Source organism: Olea europaea, chromosome 13 (assembly GCF_002742605.1).
Source record: "Olea europaea var. sylvestris chromosome 13, O_europaea_v1, whole genome shotgun sequence".
Taxonomy (NCBI): Eukaryota; Viridiplantae; Streptophyta; class Magnoliopsida; order Lamiales; family Oleaceae; genus Olea; species Olea europaea.
In genome coordinates this window covers 8,705,515-8,729,574 of record NC_036249.1, presented here as the reverse complement: position 1 = coordinate 8,729,574, position 24,060 = coordinate 8,705,515, and the positions used below count along the sequence as shown (strand labels likewise).

Genomic DNA, 24,060 nt, shown 5'->3' with positions numbered 1-24,060 from the left:
ATCATCATATCTGAAAAAATGATACTGATTAAACAAAGAGAATAATCAACCACAAAAATAAAGCAATTGTTTATAATATTTAAACATAACAATTACATAAGTTTACATTTGTATGATATTACGAAACGCATTTAATTTCAGATTCTTACCTTAATTTGCTCCAAAAAAAATTATTGATCTGGAACTTTATTCATAGCAAATATTATCACCGAAAGTCTAGAATCTCTGTCTCTGATTTGGTATAATGGACTTCAATTCAACCTTGAAGAGGTGTGAAAAATCTGAAAAAGAAGTGTGTGGTGCCAATGGCTTAAGACTGTGTTGGGTGTCGGTTGAAGTTCATCTAAATTCTGAAGAGGAAAATAACTTTTGATAGATTATGTTAGTTTTGAGATTATTAGATATAAATTAGAATTATTGGATAATAATAATATATCTGTATTAGAAAATTAAAAATTGACAAAAATACCTACAAATGACAAAATTATTCAATTTTACATATTTGGATGAATTTTCAAAAGATTTCAATTTTTCAATTTTTTATTTTTTTGCCGGTCCGGTTTGGTTTTAAACCGTAATTAAAATTCTCAAACTTAAATCAAACTATTTTGACCTGTTTGGTTTGGTTCAAAACCATTTCGTTGACCGGGTCCACGTGACACCAAATCGACGATTTTTAAAATGCGGTTTCGATTTCGGTTCGATTTTTCGATTTGACAGTTTTTGCTTACAGCCCTAATGTGAGGCACTTGTACCATGATTGATGATAAGTCATTAACTATAGGCAGTTTTTGTTGTTGCTTAACATTTATTTTCTACAGTTTTGGAGTAATTCTTCATTGGTGGTTGGAAATTTGAAGTTGTTCAGAAAATATTAAGGGTGTGTTTGGTTTGCGTTTCCGCTTTTTGTTTCAGTTTTAAATTCATTTTTTAGTTTTCTATTTTGAGTGACTATTTTCAAATTATAGAAAACGTGATTGGTTTGTCATTTTGAAAAACAGTTTCTAAAAACAGAAAACTAGAAAATGTGTTTGGTTTAAAATTTTTAGAAATTATTTTATGACATTTATTCAATTAATTTGATTATTTAGTAAAACATAATAATTTTATTCTAATATATTATCAGATAATATATATTTTAAACTTAGTGAATTTACTATTTTTTCTTATTACAACAATAAAATAATAAAAAATTAGGAATCGTTGTTATCAAAAAAACAGAAAACAGCAAACCAAGCACGCTCTAAGCTTCCTTAATAAAATCTTGTCATGATGGTTTAGAAATAGAATGGGCGAGCTTAGTGCCAATGGGCTACATCATTTTATGTTTGGCCTCGTGTGTTCAAGGACGTGAAATTATAGCTAGAGTTCAATGAAATTTTAGGTAGATAGATGTTAGATTTATATTTTTGCTACAAAACCAAAACAAGGATGTGGATTATGACTCGAAATTTGGATGGAGGCTTATCCTTGCATATGTGTGAGAACAGAAATGATGAATTGGACAGTTATATAGTCATAATCTCCATGCAATTCTAGTACAATTCATTTGCTACGTAGATGTAGCAAAAAGAAAAAAAGAAAAGAAAGTTAGGACATTTTGTTTTAATGATCCTGCAAATAAGGAACCAACAGGCATAGGTTGAAAGTGGTTACTTTTAATCTTAAATCTTTGTAGAAGTTAAGGCAGGACTTCAACAAATTTTGAGGACTATATAATCTAATTGCCATTATGTTGGCATGTTAAGATATATAAAATGTTAAAGCAAGCATCATTTAAAGCTCAATATAGAATCTGAAATGTTATTTTCCCTCTAAACGATGAGAAAATCTGACTAATATGCTGTCAGCTCAAACTTAAGCAGTATTAAAGGTTAGGACATTCTTATATGATTGTTCTTTACCTGAAAATTTTTTCATCTTTGATATGATATTTGGTTTCATTGCTAATGCTAGAAATAAAGACATTATAACATAGCCATATTATGCATATGGTCTCATGCTTCAGTTCTGCTTATTTTATAATTCTTTTCAGCAATACTGGTTTACAAGCCCAGTAGGTCCTTGTGGTGAAGAAAATAATTATAAACTTCATATCTGCATTTAAGAAAAAACTACAGAAATATTTCATCTCCAAAGTTTATGGAGGCATGAAAATTTTGAAAACATAGATGATCACATCCAGCTCTAGCTGCTGTGTACAGCTTTTTTTTTTTTTTTTTTATATCCGTATAAATCATTCAATTTTGTTTAACCCCATTCATTTGATTGTTCTCTAGATTGGTAAGAGTGATCCTTCTTTTCCTATCCAGAAGAAAAGGGTAAGCAGAGAATTTTTGAGAACAAAAGCTCATCTTCGTCCTAGAACGAACACTTTTGGTGCGGTATGACTGCTTTTCTTTTAGCTCTATATTATTTTCCTCATAGATTTTGTAAGCACCTAGAATGATTTTTCTGTAAACGTTACTTGCTGATGTAGAAGGGTTTTTTTCCCCACAACATATATGACATACAAGGCTCTGGAAATTTTCATTTCTGTTTCACTTTCATGGAAAATTGTGAAGAGAAATTGGAAAGAGTGGGGTGACTTGATACACCAAAATAAAGGAAATTAACATGATCTGCTTTGTTGGAGCTTTCATGTAGTTAATGCCAATCGAGGCATGCCTACTAGTTTCATGGTTTTTTCAATGTTTTTGTTAGAAGCTTTCATCGTGTCACAGTTTCATTCATGTTAGGGAAACACATTATAATGCTGCTATTATGGGTCCAATAAAACTAGCACTGCTTGTTTGTCATTTTCTTCCAAAACTTATATTGCGGCTGATAAAGCGCGATGAGCTGCTGTTTCCCTTGCATTGTATTTGTGTCTCAAGACTGTGCTTCCGGGACTTGGTCAGAAGAATCTAATGAGGCCATCACCACCCAGGGCAATGATTTCGGATCCCAACCAGCCATGAGAAGGCTGAATTTATTGGTACTGCTGTTTCTTAGAAAGACTGGAAAACATGTACCGATTTCCCAAATTTCATTTTTACTAAGGCACGCTTTCTATTTATGGCATTTCCTGTTATTAGGAGAGCCCCTTGCCTTGCCTTTTCTAGCCTGTCCTTCTTGCTTGCTTTGCTAGCTTACTATAAGTTAGACTCTATAGAATTTGATCAATCCTTTTTTCTGTCGTTAAGGTGGAGAACTGAACCAAGAATTCTCTTTCTTCATCATCAATCGAATCACTGTTCATGACCTTGGAAAATTCATCAACTTTTGAGCACCAGGAATATGATAATCATCTTTTCTAGTAAATGTTAACAAGGAATGCAAAAACCCTTATAAACTAGAAATTGGAAAAGCAGTTCCTGTTTTTGGTATATTAGTGATTTGGAATGTTAATTTGGTAATCCTAATCAATTTTCGTGTCCTGTCTTCAATATTCAATGTCTAGTGGAAAGTAGATTAAGCATATGCATGGCCTCCATTTTTTCAAAAACTCATTTTTAACCCCACATTTTTTCATAAAATAATTTTATAAGTAAATCAAAAATGTTTTCTTATTTTTTAACCGCACATTTTCCAATAATAACTATTTGATAATACATTTTCTTCCAATAATGGAGCCCAAGAAAGGGCTAAATATGATCTTTTACGTGAATGCTGGTGGCACAAACTAATTCCATTCTTTTTTCTTTTTTTTTTTCCCATATAGATAATCAAATAATTTTATTAATCATAAGAGAATATATAGGAAGTGTATTATTAATTTGAAAAAGAAGGAAACATGAAATTAGATAGCCCTTCTAGAAGATTCATAGTTACGGCATTAAACCAAGTATACAAAGTCAAATCAAACAATTTTCTGATGTGCTCCGTCGTCCATGTTAGGTTTTCAAAACGGATGTTCCTCTCTCTAGACATCCGTGTTTGATCTTCAAAACAGTGGTTCCTTTCTCTCCACACACACTATACAATGCATCCTGGTATAAGATCTCATACAAGCTTGCTATCCTTATCACGAAGTTTTTTCCTCCATGTCCATAACACGTTCTCTATATGCCTAGGTGACACCCAATCCATATGTTGAGAAGCCAGACTACCATTCCACAACCAACGAACACTATCACAATGAATGAACAAATGATCATGCGTCTCTCCATCACTCTTACACATATAACATCACTCAGTTACATAAGTCTTTTCTTCGAAGATTATCCACCGTTAATACATGTCCCCTCACGACCGTCCACAGTAAAAATGTTACCCTTGGGGGCAATTTGCATTGTCACACCATCTTTCAAGATAATGAACTCTCTATAGGTCTCAAAAGGGATCTAAAATAAGTGCGAACTGAAAAATACCATCCTCGTGCCAACCTCCATCTGCTATGTTGGATTCGCACCTCATGCAAAGATATCAAAAACAACGCATAATCATCCAATTTCCAATCTTGCTAATCCCTCCCAAAAATAATATTCTAGCTACAACTCCCATTTTGAATGGCTAATATGTTATTCAACATAGCAGAAGGTACCAAAGCAATGCGATGCAAGGAAACCTCACCTTTAGCAATTGATCTGTGCACCAACAATCATCCCAAAATCTAATATTATTATCATTTTCCACCACAAAATTCAATCTATCCCGAAAGCCACTTCATCCTCATCGGATATACCTCTATAAACTCACCTCATAAGAACCACGGCTCTCGATCGAGCACCAACCCTTTCCATCACACCATACTTTGCCCCTATGATTTATTTTCAGAAACTCTCCCTCTCCACTCTAAATCGCAGCCACTTGTTCAATAAGGCCTTATTAAACAAAACAAAGCTTCTTAATTCTAGGTCCCATCCTCATAGGAGAACAAACATCTCCCCATTTAACCAAATGAAGTTTCCTCTTCTCTCCCAACCCTGTCCAAGGAAATTACCTTCGAATCCTCTCTAATCCATTTGCCACTACAACAAGAATAGGAAACAATGACAAAAAATAAGAAGGGAGATTGGAGAAAATGGATTAAATTAGAGTAAGACAGTCTCTCTTTGAAAGGTACATACGTTTCCACCCCGCTAACCTCCTATCCGCCATTTCCACAGTATCATTCCAAATATTTATATTTTTAAATCGTGTCCCTAAAGGGAGTCCTAGATATGACATAGGCAATTGCACAATCCTATAACCCAATATTTCAGCCAAACTCCTCCACGTTAGCAACCCCTCTTACTGGGATAGCCGTCGATTTTCCTGTATTTATCTTAAATCCAGACCTGCTTCAAAGCATAGGAGCAAGCGGCACAAGTTCCTGAATTTCTCGTCATCGACATCACATTAAATCAGTGTCATCTACAAGTGATAAGTGGGATACCTGAAATTGACCAATTGACCAACCGTAAAGCCCCTTATCAAATTCTCCCCTACAGCTTTCTCAAGCATCCTACTGAAAGTCTCCATTACAATAATAAACAGCAATGGAGACAATGGATCCCGTTGCCTCAAACCTTTGATGCTTCAAAAATAACCTTTAAGGGTACTGCTGACCAAAATTGAAAACGAAACAGTAGAGATACAAAACTAAATCCGCCTACACCACTTATCCCCAAAACCACATCATCTAAGCATATACAAAAGAAACCCCAATTCATGTGATCATAAGCCTTTAGAATATCGAGCTTGCATAGCATCCTTAGTACCCCTAGGCTCAATCTTGAGTCAATGCATTTATTTACTACCAATACAGAGTCCAAAACTCGACATCCTTTTACAAAAGCATTCTGAAACTTAAACGCCACTTTCTCTAGCACCTCCTTTAGTTTATTCACCAGAACTTTCGCAATAATCTTGTACACCTTACTAACTAAGCTAACGGGGTGAAAATCCTTAATATTATTTGCTCCCAGTTTCTTAGGGACCAACACAATAAATGTAGCATTAAAACTTCTTAGGAACCTACCACACTAAAAAAAATAAGTAAGAACATTCATAAGGTCCGGTCGCACCTGAATTCAGATTCAGTTTTTGTTAAGAAAAACTGGAAGAACAATTATAAATTTAATTCTAATAATGAAGTCAATGACCTTGGGGGTTTTATATTAAAGGGGTTATGACAAGGTATCCTCAAGAGGACAGTTGTCTTGTCTTCATCTGTAGTACTAGGTGGTTGCTTCGCGTTCTGGACTTGAAGTGGACATCACGTTGGGTTAGATTCTCACATGCTACTGCAATTTCACCAACATTCTCATTGAACCGTACCCATCTTCTAGGCTGAGCTGGTCCTTGCAAGCTCATTGCCTTGGTGTCCTGGTGGCCAAGTTTGTTTCATTTTGAGCTCTGCCTCTCAAGTTTGACTTTCTCTTGTTTAATGTGAGTTTGGTTGCGCACCTGTGCTTTTTGGGCCAGTCTGTTCTGCCCAAATCACTGCATTAAACCTTCATATAGCTTTTGCCCTTCATGCTCACCATTGGTGCTTACCTGAGCTAAAGCTTTGGCCTTTGCTGATGACCAGGTTCTTCGGACATGTGAGTCCTTCATTTTGTTAGGTGTTTGTTAAGTTTTAACAATGACCTTTTTTGATTTAGAAAACCCTATTGAACCATGCAGATTTCCTCATATAACAATTTGAAGCTAAAGAGTTTCTCTAAGATACACTTTCTGTTATAAATTTCATTCTTGTTTCCCTTTGGCAAACTGTAGTGAACCACAAACTAGGCAACGATTGGCATGCTGTGGCCAACACTATTCTGGTATCCCCAGAATTTAGTTTCTTTCCTCATATAACAATTTGAAGCGAAAGAGTTTCTCTAAGATACACTTTCTGTTATAAATTTCATTCTTGTTTCCCTATGGCAAACTGTAGTGAACCACAAACTAGGCAACGATTGGCATGCTGTGGCCAACACTACTCTGGTATCCCCAGAATTTAGTTTCTGTTGATAACACTTATTTCATTTTGAGCATATGTATGGACATTCTATTTTTGACTGGTATCACCATCTGAAGCTCATTTTTATATGGACTTTGTGTCTTGCACTGCTTGCTTTTATTTTATGGTCAGCTGTCAGTTTGTGTATGAAAGTGTTTGCTTTCATGTTCTCCATGTATGAATCATGGTCAATGAATTTGTTGTTTCTGATGGTTTTTATTATGTATATTGTCACTACATGTTTATGATGATGTTTATCTTCCAGTGCTCTAGACACTATAAATTCTTTGCAAGATTATTTTTCTATCGTGGTGATCTGTAAATTTATATGCTGAAGTTGATTTAGGTTGCAAGGGTGAGAAATGCTTTGTCCTATGCTACACACAGATTTTTTCAAGAAAATGGCTTTGTTTGGATCTCTAGTCCAATTGTTACTGCTTCAGATTGTGAAGGAGCTGGTGAACAATTTTGTGTGACCACTTTGGTATGCTTTTCTTGGACAACATCCTTTATTTGACATTAACTCATAAATCTTGGAGGAGCTGCATATTTCAATTATTTGAGCTCTCTCCATTATTGCTCAAGCATCATGGCATTGTGCTGTCTTCTCAACTTCCTTTGCTTGTCTTTTGGTTCAATTTTTACATTGGATTTATGTGTTTCTGTTGCTTCCGGTTCCATCTTGATTTGAGTGGGAAGTGGTTCGGTGAGTGTTGCAAAGATATCACCTGTGTTCGGTAACTATAAAATTTTTCAATCTCTAAAATTGCCGTACTCTTTTTCAACATGGAACATTATTCTGAACTTCACCTGATTTCCTAATCATGCATAAGTTGTGAGACTCCCCTCCTTTGGATTGGGACAATATTTCGTTTTCTCTTTATCTCCTTTATACCAAATGTTTGATTCATGGCATAAATTTAATACTTGCCAATGGAGTTCAATGGGTGCAGTGCATGCATATGCTATTACTGTCCCTGGAGCTCTATCCTTGTAATTGAATTTGATCATGTTAGAATGGCCTTTATTTATGACACATCATTTGGTGCATCTGATCGCTTTTTATTTTTCATCCAACAGGTTCCTACTTCTGGAGAACCTGGCGACTCTCCAGTGAATGCTATCCCTAAAACTGAAGATGGTTTAATTGATTGGTCTAAAGTGAGTAGTCAATATTGATTTCTCTTTGTTCTGGTGAGTAGTATCAGCAATTCATGTGCTGAAAGCCAACCAATCTCAGCATATTCACTTGCTTGGCGTTTTAGTTATATCACTAAATTGGCTATCAGCAAATTCCTGCAGCTTCATTTGCTTCCCCCTATTTGTGTCAAGTCCAGCTATTGCAATTTTCATTTTCTGATTTCTTAGACAATAGTTTTCTTGCATATTTTCTAGGGAACAGAGTGTTTTATTGCAAATATATATAAAATGATGTCTTATAAATTGTTTTCCATCTCATTTTGTTTCATCAAATGATATTGGCATATTGCAATATATATTGAATTTGGCATGGCTACTTGCATGCTATACAATTTACAGTTAATGGAGATTCAAAAGCTTCATGTGTTTTGTACCACATTGAACACAATCAATTATGTGCAATAAACGCTTTGGCATGTCTAACCTTGAGTATATATGATAGATCACTATTTATGTATCCGGTATATATTCCAGTATTAAACTACTTCCGTAAGTGTTGAAATACTCCTCTTTCCAAATAGCTCCTTCTAGAAATGAGTTCAATTAAAAATTCTGGGCCATATAGATCCCAATAACAAATACTGAAATTTCTCTGCTCATCATAACATGGTTTTCCAGAGGGCATGGAGTGTATAGGGCCGTATAAGCTTTTTTATGGAGTGGTATTTTTAAGTGAATTGAGTAATAAATTCTCTAAAGTTTCAGTTTAAACTTATCAAAACTGGAGTAGAAGGAAAAGAGAAGGCTTAAAGGGAGTATACGGATCCTGGAAGAGAGTTGATAGAACTGCATTCCATCTTCTCTAGATATTTATTAACATGATCGGTGATGCAAGCTGGAGTGCGATATCTTTTACTAGTCAACATTGTAAACACTTAAACTGTTTCATTCTTCGGATCTAGTGATATATGAGATCTAATGTTGTGGGAAATCAACTTATTCTTCTTTTCCTTCCTTTTTACACGACAGGGAATGAGAAGTTGGTGCATGGAGTTAAAAGTAACTTTAGTCTTTAGCAATTTATGAATGTGATTTTAATGAATAAACGTTTCTACACCCTAATCTGTCATGTTGAGTAAGATCATGTTTCAACCTTAGTCCGTCTTTCTTACATGAATCAGTGCAATAGCTGCTCATGCTTAGTAATTTGTTTTGGTCGATCTCTAGTCTGTGATTAGTTCCAAAATTTTAATGGTAAATTACTTATAATGCATTTGCTTTGCTTCATATTGTCAGGACTTCTTTGGGAAACCTGCATTTCTAACTGTATCTGGGCAACTGAATGCTGAAGCATATGCTACTGCTCTTACTGATGTATACTTCTCCAAATATTGTCAAATTTATTATGCCATCATTCTTTTTACCTTATTCTTTCTTCACTTAATTGTCTTCTACTGTTGTTCAAACTATTTCAGTGTTGCACTGTTTCTTTTACTTTTTGTTTGGTCTAAAGTCTGACAAAGCCATTTCCTCTCTACCAGGTTTATACATTTGGTCCAACTTTTAGAGCAGAAAATTCTAACACTTCTAGGCACCTTGCCGAGTTCTGGGTATATTTGTTATTTCCTTCAAACTTTTTAGGTTCAGTTCCATCAATTTTTAGTTATTTCCTTGGGAAGATAGCGAATTCACATCCAGTAGAAAAAAGTGTTAACAGTCAATTTCCTTTCTAAGATGATCGAACCAGAACTTGCATTTGCCGACTTAGACGATGACATGGCCTGTGCTGCTGCATATCTCCAGTATGTAGTATGTAACTTTTTCACATCTATTATGTGCTTATTGGAAATACTGAGATTTGACTTATACTCATCCAATGTGCCTTATTTTTATACGAAAGGTGGAGTATATTCTAGAGAACTGCAAGGAAGATATGGATTTTTTCAATACTTGGATTGAGAAAGGAATCATCAAACGCCTCAGTGTATGGGTTTCCAGCTTTTTATACTAGACATTGCGTGATCCTATTATAAATTATTTGTATTTTTGTCAGGCGTCTAAATACTTTGTTTTGGACGCACTCCTTTACACAGTAGATGCTTATATATGTTTCTGATGGTTTGTTCTTTTCCAATCATATGTCCTACAGGATGTTGTCGAGAAAAAATTTGTCCAACTGACTTACACTGACGCAGTTGAGCTTCTCCTGAAAGCAAAGAAGAAATTCGAATTTCCGGTACTCGCAATTTCTTGGTAGTTATATCATTTTCGTGATTGATCTTGTTTGCATGCTTTTGCCAAGTATATTGCTATCATCGGTCAGTTTATGATCATGTGGTGTACCAGATACTGGACTAATTGTACAAGTGCATTAATTATAAAATCTTGATTAATGTGTCAAGTACGAAAGCTCGTTCTGCTTGCAAGATATATCCACTAAAACGAATATAAGCGGGGGCTACACTCTACCTTAACTTCTCGTGCAAAATTTCCTCCCTTCTAGAGTAATTTACACTGTATTGTTGATTGTTCTTCTGAGACGTCCAGTCATCTCTTAATTTGATACTGAAGACTGGATAATATGATTTAACTTTTCCGAAGACGTCAATAAATTAATCAGTTGCCTGCACTTCTGATAGGTACAATGGGGATGTGATTTACAAAGCGAACACGAACGATATATCACTGAAGAGGAGTTTGGTGGATGCCCTGTAATTATTAGAGACTATCCAAAGGCATGAATATTGACCTAAAACACATTAACAGTAATCTCTACACAGAACTGGTCACTAATTCTTCTCTGAAAAACTCTCAGGAGATTAAGGCATTTTACATGCGGCAAAACAATGATGGAAAGACTGTTGCAGCCATGGATATGTTGGTTCCTCGGGTACTACTCTGTTGACATATTTTCTGAGACATTATATTACAGTTGCACGACCCTTGCATCATTTGAATTTAATAACAATTGCTTCTTAATCCTGAATGTGTTTTGCATGTATTTTTGTGCATATAACTGCATATATCATATGTTCACATCATATGTACGTGAGGTGGCACGAGTTACTAATTACATAGTAAAATGGTGTCCACATTTTTCCGGTAATTGAAACATTCACCTTTTCTTCCTTGACGTGTACTTGAGTGATTACTAAGGATATTTGATCATTTGCACAATCAATGCTTCATCTTAGCGTCCAGTACTCTATGACCTTGCTTGATGAAATAGTCAGGAGACCGTTCCTTTTACAGGAAAAACTTTGTTAAGTAAATAGCACTTTTATGGTGTGTGCCAATTGGGCGTACGGTCACAGCTAAACTTGTAAACTTCTTGTGTGTGTGTGTGTGTGTGTGTGTTTAGAATCGATTCCACCATCACATCCTTTTTTGCCCCATCAAGCATTATGTTCTCAAACTGATCATTTATAGCCAGAGTCTTCATTTTTTTGTGTTTTGGGGGTGTCCAAGAAGCCTTTATTTGGTAAAATTGTGTTTTTCGCTCTTCAAATTCCAACTTATTTTGGCTGCCGAACATGATTTTCTTTCTCAGGTGGGTGAACTTATTGGTGGAAGCCAAAGAGAGGAGCGCCTCGACTATTTGGAAGAACGGTTGGCTGAATTGAAGCTCAACAAGGAGAGCTATTGGTGGTATCTTGACTTGCGGCGTTATGGTTCAGGTGAGAGACTCACATAATTTGACTCTACTCTCATGTTGCAGTTTCGTATCAGCAATCATTTTGAATGAATATTTCGCGTCACCCCATCACTTTTCTCTACTCTTTAATCACACTTTCTACGAAAAAATTACTTTTCAATCACTTCCAGACAAGCACTTAAAGAATTTTTTCTCTCATTCTTTTTGCATTTCCTTGAATCCTATCAAATTTAAGAAGGAAAAATTGATGGAAAAATTTTATGTTCAGTTCCGCACGCTGGATTTGGGTTAGGCTTCGAAAGGCTTGTGCAGTTTGCAACTGGAATAGAGAACATCAGAGATGCAATACCTTTCCCTAGGTCACCTGGCTCAGCTGAATTTTGAAGTTGGTCGTCACGGTTGAGTGCAAGTAGATCGACTAAAAATCTTGACTCTGTTACGTCTCTTTGCAACGGAAAATCCTTGTCCTTTTGCAGATGAGATTCAGGATGGAGGAGGTGGTTGGTGGTTTGATTCATGGAATCAAGTATAGACTTTTCCTTTTTATTGGTTACAAATGTAAGCAAAAACTGTTCCTGCAAAATCTACAGGGGTATTAGATGTAACATTGATTCATTGTATCAAATGATGGCTTCACTGAATAATTTAATATAATTCCAAGTACTAATTGATTGCTAGGAATGAGCCCTTGAAGCTGTGTTGTAAACTGAAGTTCAAATGAGGTTTCATTATTCATTGCAGCTACGAAATCTTGTTTACGTTGTCGATAATCTCGAATGAGGAAGCACTCTTTCCTCTCTCGGTTTTCAATCAAATGATCCCACATCTTCATTCAAAAGTTGCAACTTATAGCATTAAAGAGACTCCCAACTTCAAAATTAAGGAAAAAAAACACCGTTCGGCAAAAATAAACATACCATCTAGTGAACAAACTAGTCTACGGTGAGCAGTAATAAAAAGGAAGCACGTCGTCTTTTATCTTTCAACTTGATACATTGTCCACTCTCTTGAATTCATTCAGAAGTTACATTCCTTTCCTCAATAAATGAACAAATGAACTGTACAGTTTGAACTATTTCTTTGCAATATGCCAATATTATGAGAAAAGAACGGCATTAACTTTGTGGAGACCAGTGAAACCTATCTCTATAAGTACATCATACAGCTAGGTAACAACTGATTTTTAACATACAGTGTGTAGATAATTATAGAGAATGAGGAGCCAACAATTGACAAAATAAAAAGAAAAGATTAAAACAGAAAATGGAAAAACTTCCCACTCTCCTTCGAACAAAATGCACCTGGTGCGAAAATTCGGGATATATCTTTAGCAGCATTGCACCCAGCATGGCAAGATTAGAGAGGCAAAATTTACTATATACATTCAATGCATCAGAGTTCCACTTCATGAAGGTCGTCCCCATAACCGGGCCCATTAATTCCCGGTTGCGCTAAAGAAGAGTTACTTGGCATGATCGATGAAGGGTACATACCCAATACCTCTCCCAAAGGTTTTACTTCAGCCTTGTTTGAAGAACTGAAAGAACCGTCAAAGCTTCCACTCCATGATGCTGTACGCCGTGAATTAGCTGAAAACGAGCCATTGCCACTCTTCATCTCCGTGTTAGAGATGTTGTCCATGCTTGCATATTTTTGCATGGCCATGGAAGATGGAAGTGCACGAGACTGGAATGAATCATTTGTAGAGGATGTAGAAGGACTTTCATTAGTAGATGTAGTATCCAGCATGTTATTTGCGGGGGTGTTAATGGACTGTTCAACAAAGGGTACAGGTGTTGGCATAAAGAATTTTGGGTTTGCTCCGCTTGCAGGTTTAGTGGAAGGAACAGACGGTGACTGGAACAAATTCGTTGGGTTGCCACCACCCTTGTTAAAGGTGTCAACGTACCTGCCAAAATGCAACAAATGAGGGTTCATCAATATATGCGCTATGTTACACCAAGAACATGCAGAACACATCCAGACAGTTCATATTTTCTCATTTGTTTATCTTTCTAGTCACATTATAGAGAGAACAGTGAACACATCATTTCAGAATCTGTGCTGTAGCAATGACGTGTAAAGCACCTCCAGGCAGTATGCGTTTTCTACTATTTTTATTTATTTCTCTTTTAAATCTCATAGCCATTTCAATAGTTCTCCAAAATATGATCAAAGCACAACTCCCTATTGCAAGTTGCAAGAGATAGTATAATGGTTTTTGATATGCCTAGTCCAATGGCATCACAAGTAACAAAACTATAACCTTAATATAATATTTAATTCAGAAATTGACTGGAGCTTTAATCCGTTCTAGGACCATTTCTGGAAGCATGTGATATTTCACTCAATCCAAATAAGGTCGAGAATGTGCAGTCCACAAAAAGAGTGAATTTTTATATTACCTTGATCGAACACCCATTCTCCCGCGTGCTGAGAATTGATTGGAGGTTGGAGGAAGCGGTGGCATTCCTGAATTATGATCTGGACCACCTGAGCTTTTAATCTCTGTACTTCCATTGCCATGAGAAGCTTCACCATGTAATGCACTTGTTAAGTTATAATCCGATGTTCCATTCTGGAAAACTGAAGTTGGTGGTGGGGGTGGAAGGGCAGCTTCCTGAGCTGGAGGTTCAGCACCTTCCTCCACCCATCTCTTAAGTTTCTCATCATAATAAAACTTGTTTTGATCACCCAACTTTGCCTACAGAAACAGAAACAGTGCGCCATAATAAAACTTTCATACATACCGAATTTTTTAATTTGAATAGCAAGACACTGAGTCAATTTTAGTGAGAACATATAACTTGATCAAGCTTACCTGGCGACCTTGACGAGGTTTTAACACCAAACCTACAGTCTTTTGCAATAGCTGGGATCCAAAACCAAAACGGCCAAAACGAGATGTACTTCCTGCTGATGATGCTTTACCGTGCTCGCCAGTGGAATTAGCCCCCTTTACTAAATCAGCCTGACCCTACACAAATTGGCAAGATCTCATACAAGTTCTACCCAAATTACAAGAATGTTTCAACACATCAATCAATCAGTAGAAGTTTGATTTTATTGAGTGGAAAGTGAGGCGCTGAGATTGAAAGTTAAACAAACCTGTATTGGACTAAATCCGAAGTTGGGTTCTGAAATACTTCTTGTATGCATTGTCATTCTACTGCCATCAGCTGCCCCTTCACTTATAGACTCCATTGATTGGGAAGGAATTAATGATGACATGGCCATTGTTGATTGACTAGTCGATACCCTAGGCCCCATTGATTGATGATAATACTCAGTACCATATCCAGTCCCGCCTGCTGTCGGCACAGACGGGGGCAGGCCACCAACCACCCGATGGGCAGTACTATCGAAAAGGTTAAGCAATTTACCCACCAATTTTGCAGGGGCTAAATTTGTGGAGAATCCACCCTGCATTCAAGAATGTTAATATTTACAAGCATCTAGAAAATTTGGACAAAATGCAAATTAGCAGATAGAGAAATACCTGTTGGTGAGCTTTTATCCTTTCCTCAAGAGATGATATTAATTGTCTGAGAGATTCCACCTCCAGAGATCGACCAGTTTTAAGTGATTTTAACACTGCTTGACAATACCTAAATTATTGAACATTAACATTACAACAAAAAAGAAAAATATGAAAAAATAAGTTGAAAATAGTAGCATGGTAGATACTTCAATGCATCTGACATTCTCCCAACTTCTGCCAACATATGCGCATACACAAGCTTGTATGGCTGAAATGGAAGAAGAGTAAACTGAGAGTTCCCTAGCATCTTTGAATATTCATATATCTCTGTCCTCTGTCCAACAAGCAAAGGTCAAGTAAGCTGGGCTCATCACCAATAACCAGACAAACACAAGTATGCAAACTTAGTGCATTATGAACAGGCAACTGGCACCATAATTGTCGCTGGTAACCACCTAGGTGCCCGGGCTTGGTTCCACTGCCAGTGCCACAATTGCCTGGCTAAATTAATTTAAACAAAACTTCCTTAAATTATCACTATACGCAAGATAAACCTTTATATAAGCTTCTGCACCTATGCATATATACTGTACAAGTGCATGGCTCAAGTCTTGAGGTAGAGCATTGTTGTGCCATTTTGGGCAATGTGTACAGTCCAATAGCTATATCAAATACATATCATACATGCCAAATGAGAGAAATGTTGAACAGAGTGAGGAAAAGAGTATATGGTGTTCCTCCGTGTCATGTTTTTATTCAATTTTGTCTTTTCGTCCTTCTATTTTAAAATGCTGCCCACGAAGAGTGCTCAATCACCTAGGCAGGAGGCATTTCCTATCTCAATAAGACATTTTGACAACTTTGAGTGAAACAGTGCATTATTGGCCACAAACAACTCATCCAACCTGAATAGCTTCTGGACTAACATAAGTTCGTGGAAATTTCCAATGATCTGCACCAACAAGACACAACCTTGCGCTGTCTGAATATGCCTCAAAATTCGCTTCCGCAACCAAATAGCATATGTGAGCTGCTATAATCTGAACAATAATTTCACAGAAAGAAACACCATGTGTTTTAAGTCAAGATTAAAAAATGGAAATAATAGATAACCGCATCCAGAAAAATAGACCAGAACATACATCACTTCTCTCTTTCCATAAACAATCTCCCAGATGAATAAGCACAAGTTCATCATCTTTTGTTCTGTTAGCAGTTATCACAGCCAAATTTTCTTCCCAGTCATCCAGCATGCCTTTGGCACCAAACTGAATAAATGACCAAAAGAAGCTTAAGATAAATTTCTCGAAATTTCATCAAATACAGGACTTGAAAAAGAAATAAAATATGTCTATCAACAGGATCTTCAAGTAAATTTTCCTGCAATATATAAAAATACCATCTACAGTCAGGGCTGCAGATTAACTGATTAACAGGCCAAATGCATTTTATTCTTTTCTCGATGAGTCAAAAAAATCTCATGAACAAGAACGTTCTTATTTTGCTAATTTGTGATAACTTGAAATCTATTCAAGGATACAGTAGCAAGGGAAACATATATTAAACAGCAACATTCATGCAATCATGCATACCTGAGCAGGTTGATGAGGCATATTTACAGCACCAGCCATACTACTATCAGCAGTTGAATCTGCTGAGAAGACATCAGCTGGTTGACCAGCAATTAGCAGGCATAATGTTCGCAAAGGTGACCCAGCAACCAACTGGCGAAGTGCCATTTGCTTCACAGTTTCAACGTAGAACTGCAATGGCCCGTGGAAATCAGTTTTTATAGGCAAAAATTGACAGGAAAGAGTGTAAATATTGTATTTATCAAGGCATGATTCAAGCCATTCAAATTGCCAGCCAAAGTAAACAGTTATTGCACTCACAAACCTGATCACCAAGTTGTGCAGCAAGAACTAGGGCAGGACCCCACAATTGACCCTCTTGTGCATATTGTAAAGCCTCTTTCTTTCTCCCAGAAACCAGAAGACTTTGAACTTCAGCAGCTGAGGCCTAAAACATGAATTGGCAGTTATTATGATTATGTTGCACAAAAAAACAACTTGCAGGTTAACAATCAAATACCCGCAGTTGTCCTTCAGAAGGCAAATGCTGCAAGCAGTGGGAAACAGCACCATATTGACTAAATTGTGCACCATTCTTCTTAGCAGATGCAAAGAGTTTGGCAACTGCAGATTCTGGAACATCACTTTCCTTTAATAATAAAACAAAGAGAATAAAAAATACAAGATTAGTGAATGCAATACCTCAATCAACAAGCTAAGAAGGCATCTCCAAGAGAAAAGAAAAAACCCTGTATAGTAGGACTATAGGAAGAGTGATATTTACCCAGGCAACTTGACATCATATTAGAAATATCAAGAAACTCAGACATTTTCCCTCAGATAAGTTTTAAATTTGTTCAGATAGATAGAGCAGAAACATATCTTACTCACAAAGTCTTGTGGCTCAAGTATGTTTTTAAGTCTTTTAGACACATTAATGCATGTCAATCGAAGTTTTTTCCAATCATTGAGCAAGACTTGTGCTTCTTTAGTGCATCAGAACTCAAGAATGTGTCGCAAAGGATAGAGCTATTGAAAATAATTAAGTGGATCCAATGTAATGATAGTTATATTCAGTAATCTCAAGTAAATGCAACTGCATTTACAGGACAAATATGTAATGTACCTTCAATGCTGCATCACTACCGTAAGGAGATCTAAGTTTTCCATAATACTGACAGGCTATCTTAAGCAATGACAGAAGCAACCTCAAAACTTCGCCCTTCCTGTAATCCGTATCAGGAGACTCAGAGTTCATTATCCTCTCATCAATCCATCTGTTCAACTCCTTAACACCAACACTTCCACTGGTAAGAGGACCAGGGAAGGATTGTCTACAGAGAACCTGCAAATAATTACTACCACCCACTCCAATGCTTGAAGCATCAACTTTCTCATTGACAACTTCTGCTAAGTTGAGAACAGATATTGAACTTCCTACAGGATTCTTCACACAAAATACAAAAACATTTTTCAGCTATAAGTAATACTATTAAGAAAACTAGAACAATGTAAATCTCAAACTAACCTGACTTCCAAATGTTGAACTCTCTATAGAGCTATTATCTTTCATCACAATGAGCTTTCCACCAAAACCAAAAGTGACCAAAGCATGTGAAGGACGGCCTGCAGATGATCTTCCAGCAGCAGGAGCAGACGAGAATTGATGGGCACTCTGCAACTGTTGCTGTGAAAAGTTAAGAGAACTCTGATTGCCATAGTAGGCATTTAAGGCATGCTTGTGCTCATTTTGATTGTTTCTCGGCTCGTTAAACTGCTCGCTAAAGTTCCCACCAGGAACAAAACCTTGTGACACAGCACTCGTAGAGAAGTCATTCTGATTTTGACTTGCATTCCCAAAATATGAACTTGCTCTCTCAAACTCAACAGTTTGTTGGCTACCGTGACTGCTCGTGATGAAGTCCTGCCTATGCTGAGTCTCCAATTGTTGGTTCCTATTATATTGTGAAGTAGAGTCACTCTTGGCAACGGTTTCAGGTTGCCACATGGCTGATTTCTGTTTATTGTAATCACTGAAGGACCCACCCCAGTTGTGATCTTGGCCTTGGCTGCTAAAACCCTGGGATTCATAGTTATTAACTTGATTGTATCCACTGTATGCCTTCTGATTATTATTATGAGATCCATTCTGATTCACCTGGTCTAGAGCTTGAGCAGACTGAACAGATGGAGCATACGAATCCAAACTGCGCCAATCCTGGGCAATAGTATCATAATACCAACCAGGGTATTGAGGATAAAACACCATATGCTGTGGATACCCATTGTTTGCTTGAGAAGCCTGATTCCAATCAGACGCAGCTTCAGGAGCACCGTTATTCACTTGTGAAACTTGATTCCAATTGTCTGTGCCTTCCGTAATATCACTCACCTGTGATACCGGATTCCAGTTAGTAAACGTCTCCATTGTAGCAGTCTCAGCTACAGTCTCAGTGATCGACTGAGCAGATTGCTGCAAGTAAGAGACATCTGCCTTACCGTGAGATTGCCCCCCATCAGAAGGCATATTAGTGTCAACATTTGCTTGCATGCTCGCACCTGCATCGTAACCATCCACCTCATACCACTGACCAGTATTTTGATCATACTTCCAACCAGGATATAGATTCTCCCAATACTGACTGCTATTCATATCCTGCCCGGCTGTACTCTGGTCTGCAGTTGTACACTGATCTGAAGCTGTACCATAATTATATCCTTCTTGATTTCGCAAGTAGTTAGTTGAATTCTCCACATGTGCAGATCCATATGCTTCATTCCCAGAAGCAACCTTGGACTCAAATTGTGAACTATTCCCCACATTTCCAAATGCATCAGCAGCAATATCCCCTCCTAACTCAGTGAAAAAATCTGAATAGGATCCAAACCCTTGACTATTATTCTGAGCCAAATCAGCATGAAATGCACTCCAATCCATCTCTTTAACTCCAGAAGGCCCCACTCCACCATCATTCTTACTCATGACCTCGGTATTGGACAATACCTCAGCCTCTCCATTTCCATTCTCTGATTTGTGTATCAAACGATCAAACTCAAATGACTTTGCTGACTCTAATGTACTTATACTCTCTTCCACATTCCCCACTACCATTTTCTCAACTTTCTCCGACTTCCTGCTTAAACCATCAACCCCAGAACTAATGCTATTATCAGCTTCGTCATTAGCATCAGTGTGAGGCATATTTACAGCACCAGCCATACTACTATCAGCAGTTGAATCTGCTGAGAAGACATCAGCTGGTTGACCAGCAATTAGCAGGCATAATGTTCGCAAAGGTGACCCAGCAACCAACTGGCGAAGTGCCATTTGCTTCACAGTTTCAACGTAGAACTGCAATGGCCCGTGGAAATCAGTTTTTATAAGCAAAAATTGACAGGAAAGAGTGTAAATATTGTATTTATCAAGGCATGATTCAAGCCATTCAAATTGCCAGCCAAAGTAAACAGTTATTGCACTCACAAACCTGATCACCAAGTTGTGCAGCAAGAACTAGGGCAGGACCCCACAATTGACCCTCTTGTGCATATTGTAAAGCCTCTTTCTTTCTCCCAGAAACCAGAAGACTTTGAACTTCAGCAGCTGAGGCCTAAAACATGAATTGGCAGTTATTATGATTATGTTGCACAAAAAAACAACTTGCAGGTTAACAATCAAATACCCGCAGTTGTCCTTCAGAAGGCAAATGCTGCAAGCAGTGGGAAACAGCACCATATTGACTAAATTGTGCACCATTCTTCTTAGCAGATGCAAAGAGTTTGGCAACTGCAGATTCTGGAACATCACTTTCCTTTAATAATAAAACAAAGAGAATAAAAAATACAAGATTAGTGAATGCAATACCTCAATCAACAAGCTAAGAAGGCATCTCCAAGAGAAAAGAAAAAACCCTGTATAGTAGGACTATAGGAAGAGTGATATTTACCCAGGCAACTTGACATCATATTAGAAATATCAAGAAACTCAGACATTTTCCCTCAGATAAGTTTTAAATTTGATCAGATAGATAGAGCAGAAACATATCTTACTCACAAAGTCTTGTGGCTCAAGTATGTTTTTAAGTCTTTTAGACACATTAATGCATGTCAATCGAAGTTTTTTCCAATCATTGAGCAAGAGCAGATGGAGCATACGAATCCAAACTGCGCCAATCCTGGGCAATAGTATCATAATACCAACCAGGGTATTGAGGATAAAACACCATATGCTGTGGATACCCATTGTTTGCTTGAGAAGCCTGATTCCAATCAGACGCAGCTTCAGGAGCACCGTTATTCACTTGTGAAACTTGATTCCAATTGTCTGTGCCTTCCGTAATATCACTCACCTGTGATACCGGATTCCAGTTAGTAAACGTCTCCATTGTAGCAGTCTCAGCTACAGTCTCAGTGATCGACTGAGCAGATTGCTGCAAGTAAGAGACATCTGCCTTACCGTGAGATTGCCCCCCATCAGAAGGCATATTAGTGTCAACATTTGCTTGCATGCTCGCACCTGCATCGTAACCATCCACCTCATACCACTGACCAGTATTTTGATCATACTTCCAACCAGGATATAGATTCTCCCAATACTGACTGCTATTCATATCCTGCCCGGCTGTACTCTGGTCTGCAGTTGTACACTGATCTGAAGCTGTACCATAATTATATCCTTCTTGATTTCGCAAGTAGTTAGTTGAATTCTCCACATGTGCAGATCCATATGCTTCATTCCCAGAAGCAACCTTGGACTCAAATTGTGAACTATTCCCCACATTTCCAAATGCATCAGCAGCAATATCCCCTCCTAACTCAGTGAAAAAATCTGAATAGGATCCAAACCCTTGACTATTATTCTGAGCCAAATCAGCATGAAATGCACTCCAATCCATCTCTTTAACTCCAGAAGGCCCCACTCCACCATCATTCTTACTCATGACCTCGGTATTGGACAATACCTCAGCCTCTCCATTTCCATTCTCTGATTTGTGTATCAAACGATCAAACTCAAATGACTTTGCTGACTCTAATGTACTTATACTCTCTTCCACATTCCCCACTACCATTTTCTCAACTTTCTCCGACTTCCTGCTTAAACCATCAACCCCAGAACTAATGCTATTATCAGCTTCGTCATTAGCATCAGTGGACTCACGATTATTATCAAGCTGAGTGATACTCAGATTTGCAAAGGCCTTAGCCTCATCGGATTCGTTCCCGTCGGCTGAATAGGGGCCTACCACTACCGATGAGGTGTTAACAACCTTGAAGTCCACATCATCTTCGTCATCTACCAATTTGTCAAAGAAATCCTCATCAGTGTTATCCTCCACCTGGAATGGAGGAGGATTCGAAGCCATCTTCTCGAACCCTAACCCTAATCCGCAAAATCCCAAAAATTTCACCCAAAAAATAAATCAAAATTTTATATTATTCGAGCTCACAACGCTCAGATCCAGCAAAAAAAAATCCACTGAATTCCACCACAAAAAAACCCAAAAAATCCAAATCAAGATCAAGGGTTCTCAGATCACCTAAATTCGACAACCGTCAAATGAACAAGAAAAACCCAAAATTCCCAAATTTTGCTGTAATTCAAAAGCAATACATCTCACGAACAACACAAAATTCATAGAGAAACCTCTCAACCAACAGATCAAATTGAAGATTCGTAAATTAAACCAAACGCGGACATAAAAATAAACCTTTCTTCAAGTATTATTCTAGAGAGAGAAAATGGAGCTGTGAGAGAAAAGACGAGCCCTTGATTTCGCACCGGGAGGTCTCAACAACCCACAAAAATTCTTGGTTTCTTACAATTATGTGTGTATATGTATAGTATATACGCACATGTAATTGTAAAAACTCGTTGAACTCTATATATGTTGGGATTGATTCTGCGAGCTAATTAATCAAAGGCGGAAAATTGGACAGTAATTTTTGCGGAAAATTGGGAGTGAAAATCGATTCGCGTTCGAGGATGGAGAGAGAGTGTGCCATTTGGGGTTAATTTAATACAAGTCGGCTTATATTAATAGGTGACTCATGCAGCGAACGAGTGGCACAATTAGGTGGATTGGGGTGTACAGTCAATTCTTGGATTGCAACCAATTTAAAATGTGGGTGCACATTAATTAAAAATTGTATCTCATTACTCATTCATGTTCGATCTATTATTAGTTACGAATCCATTTCCTTTCCTTGATAGAAAAATCCAGTTGACAAACAAAAATCACAATTAGCATTCAAATGACGTTAAATTCTTAATCCTGCCACCACAACAAAACCGATGAGCCAAAACACATTTTTGCACCTGTAGGGACACAAACATTTTCCACAACCTCCAACATCTTAGCGCAAAATCGATAAAATTGTTGTTTCTGGAGTATAAGTTTTTCCTTCGAACAATCTGACAGAATTACCTTAACGTAATTTGTACAATGTGAAAATATGATTAACAGGACCAGAAAAATTAATTCGATTCCACCAACTTTATGATGTTTTCTTAAAAACAAATTTGTTGCCTTCAAAGGTACTAAATGCGTTGAGCAATCATTTTTTAAGATAGAACGAATTTCGTCTCAGGAGTTCCAACGAACTCAATGAAATGTTTTCATTTCGAGAATCAGAATGAGATTCAAAATAGAGAACGTTTGCAATGAAAATCGTGTAATTATTTTGGTAGCGGGACGTGTTATTTATAGACTTGTTCGTGGTCATTCATATATACTCCAAGCCCTTTCAGAATAGTCTCACTATTCAGACATCTTAGTTCAATATTGCGTGAGTTAAATCTATTAACATTCGATTGTTTAGTCGATTAACAGATGATGATTTAGTCAATTAATAGACCATTTAGACCAAAAATTACCTTATAATAAGCCAATCAAAATAAATTCCATAAGTACCCAAGAATTTGATTACTTACAAATTGGTCCAAAAATTCAAATAAAATTTGTCCAAAAAGTTAATTAGTTCAAGGATCCACCCGCATCCGAACACAAACCGGACTTGACTAGGGCACGTGCTCTGCTGTGCCGTGTTGAGCCAAGCTGATCGGTCGGGCGACGACGCGCATGTGTAGGTTATGACCAAACCCGATAGAATATAGGTCTCCCTCTTTTAAAAAACTATTGGTACCCTTTGGGGTCGAGAACTAGTGATAACAACGTGGTGGGGCAATGGGCTTGCCTCGTATCTTGCCCATCCCCCCCCCCCCCCTTTTTTTTAATTTTTTTTTTTAATGATATTAATGGACAGTTTTTACTCAATATAACATACAAAATCTCCTCTCTCTCTC

The 24,060-nt window shown here is 37.3% G+C and overlaps 2 protein-coding genes and 1 long non-coding RNA gene across 3 annotated transcripts in view; 1 reads left to right on the top strand and 2 right to left on the bottom strand.

Moving 5' to 3' along the window:
• The window catches only part of LOC111407507 (asparagine--tRNA ligase, chloroplastic/mitochondrial-like), a 16,056-nt gene extending 3,671 nt beyond the window's left edge, over positions 1 to 12,385 (top strand). Inside the window, exons 4-15 of the mRNA XM_023037026.1 lie at positions 2,280 to 2,384; positions 7,260 to 7,397; positions 7,994 to 8,074; positions 9,350 to 9,427; positions 9,595 to 9,663; positions 9,788 to 9,862; positions 9,954 to 10,037; positions 10,203 to 10,289; positions 10,693 to 10,788; positions 10,869 to 10,943; positions 11,604 to 11,730; positions 11,977 to 12,385. Coding sequence (XP_022892794.1) covers positions 2,280 to 2,384; positions 7,260 to 7,397; positions 7,994 to 8,074; positions 9,350 to 9,427; positions 9,595 to 9,663; positions 9,788 to 9,862; positions 9,954 to 10,037; positions 10,203 to 10,289; positions 10,693 to 10,788; positions 10,869 to 10,943; positions 11,604 to 11,730; positions 11,977 to 12,092 — 1,131 coding nt within the window. The 3' untranslated portion in view covers positions 12,093 to 12,385. The remainder of the gene's footprint in view (positions 1 to 2,279; positions 2,385 to 7,259; positions 7,398 to 7,993; positions 8,075 to 9,349; positions 9,428 to 9,594; positions 9,664 to 9,787; positions 9,863 to 9,953; positions 10,038 to 10,202; positions 10,290 to 10,692; positions 10,789 to 10,868; positions 10,944 to 11,603; positions 11,731 to 11,976) is intronic.
• A 276-nt stretch (positions 12,386 to 12,661) lies between these two features.
• On the bottom strand, positions 12,662 to 22,778 carry LOC111408411 (protein transport protein SEC16B homolog). The gene is made up of 16 exons (XM_023038175.1): positions 20,894 to 22,778; positions 20,441 to 20,569; positions 20,246 to 20,368; positions 18,289 to 20,112; positions 17,887 to 18,207; positions 17,281 to 17,409; positions 17,086 to 17,208; positions 16,782 to 16,952; positions 16,332 to 16,457; positions 16,095 to 16,229; positions 15,396 to 15,523; positions 15,208 to 15,316; positions 14,817 to 15,131; positions 14,530 to 14,685; positions 14,114 to 14,412; positions 12,662 to 13,617 (listed from the first exon to the last, which is right to left on the bottom strand). The coding sequence occupies exons 1-16, from the start codon at positions 22,118 to 22,120 to the stop codon at positions 13,101 to 13,103; spliced, it is 5,832 nt and encodes a 1,943-aa protein (XP_022893943.1). The 5' UTR covers positions 22,121 to 22,778; the 3' UTR covers positions 12,662 to 13,100.
• LOC111407509 lies at positions 19,968 to 20,844 on the bottom strand. The gene is made up of 3 exons (XR_002705119.1): positions 20,441 to 20,844; positions 20,246 to 20,368; positions 19,968 to 20,112 (listed from the first exon to the last, which is right to left on the bottom strand). It is a non-coding gene; the product is annotated as an uncharacterized LOC111407509 (long non-coding RNA).
• Positions 22,779 to 24,060: the final 1,282 nt, after the last annotated feature.